The sequence below is a fragment of the Nannospalax galili genome, unplaced genomic scaffold (assembly GCF_000622305.1).
Source record: "Nannospalax galili isolate Female #2095 unplaced genomic scaffold, S.galili_v1.0 scaffold449, whole genome shotgun sequence".
Taxonomy (NCBI): Eukaryota; Metazoa; Chordata; class Mammalia; order Rodentia; family Spalacidae; genus Nannospalax; species Nannospalax galili.
Genome location: NW_008360312.1, coordinates 378806 through 391187, shown reverse-complemented (window position 1 = coordinate 391187; position 12382 = coordinate 378806). Strand labels below are relative to the sequence as shown.

The window sequence follows — 12382 nt, the reverse complement described above, 5'->3', positions numbered from 1 at the left end:
GAAAAGAAAAGTCCTTGAATTGTGAATAGGAGATGTGAAGGAGACGTAAAGGTAAGAGTAATTAGCATTACAAGTTCTAGACAGGGAGCTAGAAAAAAGTCAGAACAGGGAAATTTTCAAATGTTCATAAGAGATTGCATTAGAATTTCTTGACAAGGGCTTCCAAAAGCATCTCTATTTGGTTCCTCCTCATTTTTCTTTTGTTTTCTAAGGCTACACCCTAGAGGGATGGATTCAGGATTTGCTTCCAGGCACTTTGATAGCTGTTGGAGTGATTAGAATCAGTGTCAGTTCCCTCTCAAAGGCTTCTAGATAGGGGGGAGAAAACAAATGTATCCATCATTTTAGAATAGCTGGTTGTCTCCCTTAGCTACAGGTGGGCACTACAGTGTTGGAGACCAAGACTTGAAGTCTTACATCTGAGCAGTACTTTTTGGTTAGGAACAAACTATTGTTACTTTAACACTTCCTCAAAGAAGTTAATAGAAAAAACAAAGCTTTGCTGCTGCTTCGGACTCATTAAGTGAAGTGTTTAATAGCTATACTCTCCCTTTTTTCTTTGGCTGCTAGGATTCTAAAAGCTAAGGTCGAAATATTGCAAAAGCAAGTCAACATTGATGGTTGTAAACCTGTGCTCTTTTCTATCTTTTCTTGCCTCTCAATGTTTGTATCTGCTTTAAGGAAAATCTGTGCGTTTCAGTTGATTACAGACTATCTTTTAAAAGAGTGAAAGGAATCACTTTCAAGTCTCAGTTCCAGGGAGAGGGCGGGGAGGGGCCAGGTAATTGTTTTCTCTTCTGGCTTCTAGGCTTTCTGCCTCTGCGCACTGGTTCCTTTGCAACACGCATGAGTGGTGCCTTGGCTGAGGAAGCTGTGCCAGGACCGTTGCTAGGATACAGCTAGCAACAGCGCATAGAAGTAGTAGGGAGCTGCTTCTGAAGATCCGAGAAACCTCTTGGTCTAGACTAGCTGCGTTTCGTGAACAGGTAGGAGGACGAGTCTGGCTACCTTCTGGGTGCCTAGGACCAGCCTAGTGTGGGTGACTCCGCTGTGCTGGACCCTGCTCGGAGCTCTGATTGGGCTCCTGGGCTGCCTGGTCACCGGGAATGCGCCTTTGTTTAAAAAGCCTTGAAAGCATCCCGCCTCTTTTGATACATTCTCTAGATCCTCCTCTCCGATTGGGAATCAGAAGGGTCAAGCTGGGAGGTGTACATCACCCCATATTAAGAGTGCTTACTTACCACCGTAACACTGTAGAAAGCCTGCTTTTCAGATACGGCCTTCTGTGGAGAATTTCCAGTCTGCAGGGAATCCTGGCTTCCAGACTTTCTTCACCAGACATGCTGTTTTCTTCCTCTCATCATCTTGTCTTCTAACAAACCTTCAGCAGGCTTATTTCATAGAAGGCAAAACTGGATCACTCCCTTATTTCTTACACTACAATTCCAGAAAAAACAGGAATAAATGGGAAGAAATGAAATCATGGATTAGAGATCAAAGAGGCAGAGGTTTTACATATGCTAGTAAGAGCTACTGGTATTTATTTATTTATTATTTATTTAGTTAGTTTTTTGTTTTTTTGAGACAGAGTGTCCCTGTAGCCTCAGCTGCCCTGGAACTCACTATGTAGACCAGGCTGGCCTTGATCTCACAGAGATCCATCTGCCTCTGCCTCCCGAGTGCTGGGTTTAAAGGTGTGTGCCACCATGCTTGTCCTACTTTTTATTTTTAAACAATGATTAAAATCTATTTGAAAAGATAATATATAAAAATGAGGGAAAGTTGTCAGTCTTGAGAGTACATGCCTATTATCTCAGCCCTTGAGGGATGAGGCAGGAGGATGGCAAGTTGAAGGCCAGCCTGGATTGCATAGTGAGACCCTGTGTCAGAAGCAGCTTTCTCTTCCCAAACAGTCTACAAGTCAAACAATGAAAAACGTGCAGCAAACCCTTTCTTAAATACTCATTTCCCTTCCTACCACCTGCTCATCTTCCAGAGGTGTTCTGAGTGTGGATGGTGTATTGTGCCTGACTTCACACATACCGTTCTGTGCTAATACTGTGTATCCTGGAATGGCTTCTATGCTGGATAGTTTTAGTGTCAACTTGACACACCTGTGTTGAGGGAGCCACAATTGGGGAATTTCCTCTATTGAACTGGCCTGTGGCCACGTCTGACGGGCATCTTCTTGATGAGTGATGTGGGCGGGCCCAGCCTACTGTGGGTGGTCCACCCCTGGGCAGGTGGGCCTGTGTTGCATAAGAAAGTAGACTGAGCAGGGGCCAGGGAAGCAAGCCAGTAAGCAGTGTTCCTCCATGGCCTGTGCTCCAGCTCCTGCCTCCAGGTTCCTGCCCTGAGTTCCTACCTTGGGCTCCCTGATGAACTGTAATCTGGGAGATGTAAGCTAAATAAAACTTTTCCTCCCCGAGTTGGTATTGGTCAAAGTGTTTTGTCAAAGCAATGAAGAAACAAACTAGGCATCTTCCTATCAGTATTTACTGATTGGCCATATTTCTGTATGTGTATGTACACATGTACAAATTCATGCTTCATCATGAGGAGCTGTTTCTAAGCACATGAACCTTGGAAACTTATAAGCAAAAAGATTAATAAATTTCAGTCTGGAAGAATCTGGAACCTAGTATATAGTAAAAGACAACACAATACCATCAAATGCATAATGCAACACACAACAAAGGGATATTTAATGAAGATGTTTAATCTTCCAATACAAAGATGTGACGAAATGTCAGAGGGGTGTTCTTAAGACTGCAATGTGGTACTGCCTCTTAAAACATTTTGGTGGAATTGAGATCTGTATGCCTTTTGATTTATTCACCTAGCTATAGGAATTCATTTTGTAATGTGTTTAAAAGTGCATGAAGAGATAGATATTTGTTCATTTGTTTCAGCACTATGTGTTATTTGTAAGAAATGTGAGATAGGAAATATGACAATAGGACAACAATAGAGTATAATGTGGCTTAGCTCTGCAATGAAATTACTATGCATTTATTATAATTATTATACTATACTAAACTGCAGAAATGTAGTCTATATATTTAAAGATATATGTCTATGATTATAGCATCATCCATGGACAATTTCTGGAAATATACTGCCTGACAATGAGAAATAAATTATAGTATTAGCAACAAGAGGATGCTTACTGTTTATTCATTCCTTTCCATTCTATTAGTCTTATTTTTCTTGGAAGTATATATTGCTTTCTTAAAAACTACAGCAACATAATGAGCAATAATTTTAAAGCATTAATTAAAAAATCTTTTCACATTGTTGCTGCGATGCTGTTGACATCTGTTTAGGCATGAGCATCACATCAGTTTGTATCTTACACTGTAATGTGTTCTTGAACACTTACATTTAACTTGCTGCACTGAGAGTTGATATATATTTATGGATGGAAGTGGAGTGTGCCAAGAGATATTTGAGGAGTGCTAGGAACTGATACAATCATCTACTTATCCTAGATGATCAAGATAACCTTCTCTGTTTTAAATCATTGTCATGTTTCTCACTCAAAACTACAGGGAAATACAAGACCATTTCTGATTATAAAATAACCATTTAATGTCTGGCGCTGGCTACCTGTATCATACCATGAAGCATCTCTCTCTGAATCTCAGCATGCGCATCTAGAAGGAAATCAGCAGTCCCCAGTCCTTTCCTTACCCACTGGGACCCCTTTCCTATTTCTACTGGTCCCAGGGATCCCTACCCTGAAGTAGAGCACAGGGCAGGTTGACTGCATAGATATAGATTGGCTGGTTTTGGATCTCAGATCTGTTGCTTACTGAACACATTACTTAATCTCTTTGTGCCGATTTCTTTATTTTTAAAATGTACATGTTAGCATAAATATGAGAATGAAGTAATTTGCTGTAACTGTTAATCACGTGCTTTATTTAGTATTTTCTACTGAGTAAAAATGCAATAACCACTGAGGCATTAACTAATGTGCAATTATCAACTAGCATTTTGGAAATTTTAGAAATAGTTTATCAGTAGTTGACTACCATTATGAAGTGCTTATTGCATGCAAAGAACTGTTTGCTAAGTACTTTGTATACACAATTTTGTGTATTTCTTAAAATAACTTGATGTTGAAATTTTTATACCCCATTTTAGAAGCAGAGAAAGAGACAGAGGTGGAGATGAGGCTCCACTGGTGGAATGCTTACCTAGTATGTTTAAGGCTCTGAGTTTAATCCAGATCATTCAAAAAAAATGTGAGAGATTGGGGGGGCAGAAATGTGGAAGAGAAAGAAAGACGGGGAGAGAGAAATGAGGAGGGTCGGTATTCTGACTTATTTGCAAGATAAATTTTTCTTGTCACAGTTTGTTGCTGTAGTCTGTGCTTCAAGTCCCTCCCACTCTGACCCTAAGTCTTGCAGAGGTGACAGAGGTGAATTTACCAGTCTGTTTTCTGTTCCTATAATGACATACCCATGGATGAGTAACATAAAGAGGCTTATTTAACTTATAATTCTGAAGACTGAAAGTTAAACAGCACAGTGCCAGTCTGGCAAGGCACCTCTAGCTGCATCACCTCATGTCAGATGGCACTGTAATGCCAGGAGACTACAAAGTAGGGGATGAACCCACGCCAGAACAGAGGCCAGAGCGCAGAGAAAAGCTCTATCATTACAACTGTTCTCTCTGAGAGCTACCTCAGGCTTCTAGGACAGCTACCTTAATCCCTTCCGAAGGAGCATTCTGGTGACATCCCACAAGGTTCCATCTTTTAAAGGTCTACCACCTTCTACACAAGCGTTAAGCTTTCAACCCCTGGGGTACACACTCAATACTAAGACAGGAAGACTTTATGGTTACCTGCACATGATAATTTTAATGCATTTTTGGTAGACCAAATAAAACCTGCTGTTTGAGAGAAGAGGTTATATCAGCTTTCACAGACTCTTATTCCAAATACAACTCAAGGAATGGGCTGAGTAAGCAGGGGTCCTGGCCTTGCATCTGTCATGCTCAGCAAGAACTTTCAGGGACACCTGGGGCCTGTGGTAGGCAGCTTCTGCCAGTGGAAAGCTTTATAACGTATTCCTTGACTCAACAATTATATAGTTTTATTTAAAATATGCATGTATGAATGTTTACACACATACACACACAGACACAGACACACAGATATACACACAGACACGCAGACACACACAGACACACACACACACACACACACACACACACACACACACAATTTTTTCTTTTCCTCCATAAGGTCTATCCTCAAAATGAAAGCCACAGCTAAAGCTATTGCCCCTCACTTTGGTCCCAGGTTTTATCTACCCTCCGAAGAGCCACAATACTTCAGTCTCTGGGTTACCCTACCCGTCCTGTGGCTGCTGCCTTCTGTTGGTAGACTCCCCTCTGTCCTGGTTTCCCCCTGGCCTGCCCCAGCTCTTTCCTTTGTAGTCAGACTCTGGGATGCCCTGGCCCATACTAGTCCATACTCCGAGGCTGTTGGCTGTTACTCTTTCCCACATCCAAGCTCTTGGCTATTGTAACTTTATTGTAAAAATTGTAATTGTTTAATGGGATGTTTATTTGGGGGTTTAGAGGTCATTTGAACCTCTGTTTGTTCCTATTTGTGAAATACTACAGTTGCAGAGGATTTTATCCGGGATGTAGTTACAGTGGAGCTGGTTAGTTTCATGAGTTTTCTAATCATTTCTAATGCCAGAAGCATAAATACCACATTAGTTTTCCACTTTGAAAAAAAGTAACTCGACAAGTTTTATTTTAAAGAGGCGCTATTCACTGAATAAAGATGACAAGATTTACCCCCACAAATTCCTCACAGAATATTACTCTCCAAATTCTCATTTTGAGGTTATTTTTATTTATTTCCCATGATTTGTTTTTTCTGGTTTTTTTGAGGCAGGGTCTCAGTATGTAGTTCTGGCTGGCCTGAAACTTGCTATATAGACAAAGCTAGCCTTGAACTCACAGAGAACAGCCTACCTTTGCCTCTTGAGTCCTGGGAGTAAAGGCATGTGCCACTATGGCAGGCATTTATACAATTTTTTTAAAATTAGGAATTCATCTATGCTTTAACCTGATGCCAGCTGTTAATAAGATAGTAAACCTTTAAAAATAGGCAACAATATTCCTGTATGCTATGAACATCACTCTATACTAGCATATAAATGAATATTTGGTGAAGAAACTCTTGTATGTATAGTAAACGTGTCTATTTTCATAATTTAGGAAAATGTCTGATGAAGAGGAACCGGTTGAAGCTCAGAAAGCAGCAGATTCCTCAGTGGAGGGCGATGCTGCTGCTGACATCATCAGCATTCCTCTCCCTTCAGAAGGGGAGGGATCAGAAGTAACTGCTGAGCTAGAGTCTAAACTGGAGGAGGAGGAGGAGTACAGCACCGAGAGTGAGGAGACAACGGAGGAGCAGAGTGGACGCCGCTTCTCAACTGCAAAGTCATACGATACCAAGCCATCAAGGGAAGGGGATAAGATCCCCGGAAAATCTTCACAATCTCTAGAACAGGACTCAACACAGTCAGGCAACCAGATTCCAGAAGATGACCCACTGTCATTTCTGAATAAAATTAAAAATATAAAGGAGACTTTGCAGTCTTCAGTCAAAGAGTCTTCGGCCACAGGTAGTAGCTGGAGGAGACCAGATGTTTTATTTCTTTGTTTCAAGGCGTAGTTTTTTCTTGTTTATTGTGCATGAAGATTTGTTTTAAATATTCTGTTTCCTATACTCACAAGACTTTTTGAGTTGTGCCACTTGAATTTATTCACGATGTGTGAAAGTGTCTCTATTCTGCAGTATCGCTCTTCAATATGTCAGCATCGTTTAATTTAAAATTCACATTTATTTCAAATACAGTAGGTTTTTAAAAGTATTTAGAGAGCTTGAAAAATGGTGGACAGATTCTGAGTATATTTGGGTTTTCTTTTTAAGTTGGAATTGATTATTGAACATAGACGGAATGGTAACTTGAATCCAAACCCTAGTTTCATATTTGTATTTACTCACATCCCATACTACTTTTACATGTTTTTGCAGTCTGTCTCGTATGAGCCTTCAGTACAGCTTTGGAAAACTCCTCGTTGCCTTTTACTGTAAGTCAGTTTTAATGGCATACACAGAACAATGTGGATGGCATATACAAGTTCTTACATTCTTTTTTCATATTTTATTATTTTTATTTTATATGTATGTGTATATTGCCTGCATGTGGGTAAGTGCTATATTTTATTATTTTTAATTTATGTGTATGCATGTATTGCCTGTGTGTAGGTAAGTGCACCCATGCCGTGCAATGCCGGTGGAAGACAGAAGAGGCTGTTGGATCCCCTGGAACTGGAGTTAGGGACAGTTGCTAGCTGCCATGTGGGTGCTGGGATTCAAACCCAAGTCTTCTGCAAGAACAACCAGTGTTCTTAACCGCTGAGCCATCTCTCCATCCCCATCCTTATATTCTTGATAACAGAACAGGGCAGGCAGCAATAAGATGGTTACCCAGAAACTGCTGATTTTACACTCAAAAGGTTGCTAAGAAACATTTTTTTTTTTGTCTCTCTTTTGATAAGTGATCCAGACATGCCTTGGATTTGGTAAAACCAGGAGCCATGAGGATTGCACAAAGGGCTTAGTACATGTATTTTCTCTGTAAATGGGATTTCTGGTGAAATTACTGGAGGACTGCAGATTTATAGCTGGGCAAGGAGAAAGGCCTGAAGCAGATGTCAGTTATGCTGGGATTCTTGCTTCTCATCTGGCAAGCGATTTCAACCAGACAGATGAGACTCCTTTTCCTACTCATGTCCCCATAATCTTCCATGTCTTTCTACCTGCCTCAATAACAGCAACTTAGTTTGGTAAAATGTAGCATTTCAATGTAGTGGGGGTAGCTCAGTTCACCCTTGATGGTGTTCCTGCATTGTAAACATCAAAAGGAGGAAGGCCAGAAGGAAATGAACCAGACATGAGAGAGAACTGAGCACCTCTCAGTTTAGTCATTTCATGTGAATTTTGGTGCCATTTTGGATATTCCTGTGATCCCCTGATATTTTTCTATATGCCAATTATACATGGTGATTTAAAAACAAAACATGTCTTTGTCCTGTTTTTCCCAAACTTCACGAATTCCTTAATGTATCTTTATATGTTTAAGAAGTCAGTCAATGAAAGTCTAAAAATATACTGATTAGAGCTTTTTGTACCCAGGAAACAAGACAGTCTTATGATAAGTTAATATCTATCTTAACATTGTAACATGAAAAGTGTTCTTTTTGTTTATATAGATCTTTGAGAAAAAATATTTAACAAGGTCAAAAAACTTTAACGTGACTAATTTTTTTTTTTTTGAGATAGGGTCTCTCTTTAGCCCTGGCTCCCCTGGAACTCCCTATGTAGACCAGGCTGACCTCCATCTCACAGAGATCTGCTTGCCTCTGCCTACCAAGTCCTGGGATTAAAGGCATTCACCACCATGCCCTGCTTAATGTTACTTAATTCTTCATTAAATTTTGTCATGGGGTTATTGATAAATGTCTTTCAGCCTTAGACTGTCGTGTTTGGCTTTTAGAAATGTTTATAATTTTTTGGCCTGCCATGTGAAATCTATACTCTATCTTATTTATTATTCACTTTCTATCAAAATCTAAATCTATAGATATAGAATTTTAAATACTTTATTTCCTTTTAAAATTTGGGAGCATGTAATCATTTCATAAAAGTTTTTAACATGAAAGCATCTTAATTTTCTATTTTGTGGACTGATATGTAAGTCATTCAAATGTTGATTTTTATGAAGAGTATTTGTAATGAGGAGCCTATCACAGAACGCCATTTTTATGAAAATTAGTTATAAGTACATTTCAAAATTCTGAGGCTCCTTCTACCTCAGGTCTTTCTTTTCTACACTCATTCCACAAGAATGCAATATTTTTTAAAGGTTTTATTTAGTTTTAATTTATGTGTATGAGTGTTTTGCTTTGTTTTTGCATGTATGTAAGTGCACCCATGTGTGTGCAATGCCCACGGAGGCCAGAAGAGGGCATCAGATCCCCTGGAACTGTAGTTATGGGCAGTTGTTAGCCATCAATGTTAGTGTTGGCAAATGAACCTGGGTCTCCTTCAAGAGTAGCCAGTATTCTTAACTGCTGAGCCATCTCTTTAGCCCTGAAAATACTTCATTTTTTGAGAGGTTTCCTATGCGTGTATCTAAATGAGTATATACCAGCTGCTAAACATTGCTGAAAAAAATTGAAAGTAAAGGTTAATTTTCAAAGCAAACATGTTGACCACTTCTCTGTGTCATCAAGCTGTGTCAGGGAACATAGCAACCTGAATTCCATGTGATTAAAAATGGGCCTATAATTCTGCATCTGTTTGTTGAGTGTAGTTGACCTTCACTGTTTTTGATGATGATCATTTTTTTTCTCTTTTCATCTGCAGTAAAAATTGTGCTTATTCCTGCTGGCCAAGAAATCATAATGCCTTTTAGAGTTGACATCCCATTTAGATACCTCAAGGAGCACTTTGCACGCTTATTAAACATCCCACATTTTGTCCTGCAAATAACACATGCAGATAAGTTTCGAGGATAATGAATTCATCAAGACTTTTCTAGTTTTAACATATGGACTACCAATATCTTTAATTTCTTAAGCTATATTATTTACTATTTCAGCATTACATTGTGGTTATGCATTCATTCATTTAACCTATTTCTATTAAAGACAAGTTTTTTTCTAGATACTTTGGTTATAATTGAACATTCTAAGAAACATGAAAGAGTATTCCTGTTTTCAAGTTGTTTACAGACTAGGAAGAACTATATGGAACAGTTGTCATATAACATGGAAATGTTTTAATGGAAATAGTCACCAAAACTTTGAGAATAGAGAGGAAGGAAACTGGGAGACTAGAACATTTTAATTAATGAAAGTGATAAGGTGCTTGCTGCCAAGGTTTACAACTTAAATTCAATAGCTGGAGCTGACATGCAGAAAGAGAGGATCAATCTCTTCAAGTTGTCCTCTGGTCCTCTGACATCCACACTTGCATTGTGTCATTCTCTCTCTCTCTCTCTCTCTGAATATATATATAATAAAAATATTAAAAACCTACAAAAGTGAATGAACTCCAGAAGTTAAAATATATTGAAATTACTGATTAAAGCTTGATTGAGCAAATAAAGCTAAAGTTTAAATGATTATTAAAACTAGTGAAAATGATTGTCATAATAGTATTTTGAGCCCTTACTATGTGTATTTCTGTAAAATAGCTTGCCTATATTATCATTTAATCTATATAACAATCCTTTGAGGGAGAGAAAATTATTTCCTCTTTTTTTTTGAAAGATGGAAACTAAACTCAGGGAACTTGTGAAAAGTCATAGAGCTTAAAAGTGGCAGAGTCTGAACTGGAATGCCTTCAAAGAGGGAAGTCAGTATTGGAGAAGAGAGAGCACTTGGAGACTGGGTAGCCTAATAACAGTACTTAGAGTACTCTGTCCTTGGTAGTTCCTCACCCTTTCTTCCTTGTAAATACCAGGTATTAGCCCCAGGTAGTGAGTTGATGTCAGCATCAAATAGGGAATTGCAAGACTCTTGGCTGACCTTCCTAAAGAACAGGTCTTTCTTCCAGTATGAGAACTGTAGCTCAAGCTTGGTAGACCTATGTCTACTCTAGAAACAAGAGAGGAATGAAGAGAGCTCTGGCAATCTGTGTTCCTTTTCTATGGCTGTTGTAACAGTTAATCCCTTAGAGGTGTAAAACAGCATATATATTTGTTTTATAGTTCTGGAGGCCAAGAACTTTGTATCAGTTTCACTGGGATAAAGTTAAGGTATCCTCAAAACTGCTTTCTTTTTGGAGATCCTAGGAAGGAAGCCACTCCCTTGCCATTCCAGCTTCTAGAGTTGCAGCCCTAGCGTTCGGTGCTTCCTTGGCTCCTTCATTCATCCTCAGACATAGAGTAGCCTATCTACACAGATATCACTTTGTGTCTGTCATACTTCAAATATCTCTCTTCTTTTCTCTGATAAGGATATATGTGATGCAGGGCATAACCAGATTAGATACTTTCTCATTTTCAAAACTTTATCAAATTGACAATCATTGTTGCTGTGTAAGGTAGCCCTCATGGGTCCTACAGATTAGGATGTGGACTACTTTGGGGACCATTGTTCAACCTGTCACAATAGCATATGGAATTCATGTTATTTCTTAAGTAGAAATTTAAGGTCTGCTTTTTTTTTTTCGTCTTTTTTTGGAGATCCTAGGAAGGAAGCCACTCCCTTGCCATTCCAGCTTCTAGAGTTGCAGCCCTAGCGTTCGGTGCTTCCTTGGCTCCTTCATTCATCCTCAGACATAGAGTAGCCTATCTACACAGATATCACTTTGTGTCTGTCATACTTCAAATATCTCTCTTCTTTTCTCTGATAAGGATATATGTGATGCAGGGCATAACCAGATTAGATACTTTCTCATTTTCAAAACTTTATCAAATTGACAATCATTGTTGCTGTGTAAGGTAGCCCTCATGGGTCCTACAGATTAGGATGTGGACTACTTTGGGGACCATTGTTCAACCTGTCACAATAGCATATGGAATTCATGTTATTTCTTAAGTAGAAATTTAAGGTCTGCTTTTTTTTTTTTCGTCTTTTTGAGACAGGGTTTCCCTGTAGCCCCAGCTGGCCTGGAGCTGGAACTCACTATGTAGACCAGGCTGGCCTTGAACTCACAGAGATTCACTTGCCTCTGCCTCCCAAGTGCTGGAATTAAAGGCGTGCGCCACCACACTGCTTTTTAGGGAGCAGAAAGATTGTAAGAGGCAGAGGAACTTGCCTGCTGGGAGATGGGGTTTTCTAGACATGGCAAGGAAGCCACACCCATGAAATCACATCAACATGGTTGCCTAAATTAGACTTTTGTAATGATAACCCCAGTTGACTTGCTAATGTAGATGGAGGAAATTTTACAATGACTACGGAGAGGGAGAAACACCTTTCTTTATCCCCTGAATCATTATCCAATCTCAAGTGGTCAGCTACATACATATACATATGAGCAACAATATTTCATATATATATATATGATAGAGTAGGTTTCATATATATATATGATTAAAAGTCCTTAATTAATTGAGGAATAGTAGCAGACAATTGAGGATTGAAATAAATTATTTTTCCATGACACAGAACAGAAGGCAGTAATATTATTGAATATTATTTTTGTGTGTGTGCTGTGTGTACTGCATGGATGTGTATGTGTGTGCATGGCTGTAGATACAGAGGTTGATGCTGGGTGTTTCCTCTGTCACTATCTTATTTTATGAGACAGGACCTCTTGCTAAACCTGGAG

At 39.1% G+C, this 12382-nt stretch overlaps 1 protein-coding gene across 2 annotated transcripts in view; it reads left to right on the top strand.

Annotated features, from left to right (window-relative positions):
- Positions 1 to 382: 382 nt before the first annotated feature.
- Positions 383 to 12382, top strand: part of Iqub (IQ motif and ubiquitin domain containing) — a 70764-nt gene continuing 58764 nt past the window's right edge. Inside the window, exons 1-3 of one of the 2 annotated variants that reach the window (XM_008824870.2) lie at positions 383 to 986; positions 6247 to 6656; positions 9467 to 9593. In XM_008824870.2, the coding sequence (XP_008823092.1) occupies positions 6251 to 6656; positions 9467 to 9593 (533 nt within the window). In that variant the 5' untranslated portion in view covers positions 383 to 986; positions 6247 to 6250. The remainder of the gene's footprint in view (positions 987 to 6246; positions 6657 to 9466; positions 9594 to 12382) is intronic. The other variant, XM_008824869.2, reaches the window with a different exon arrangement.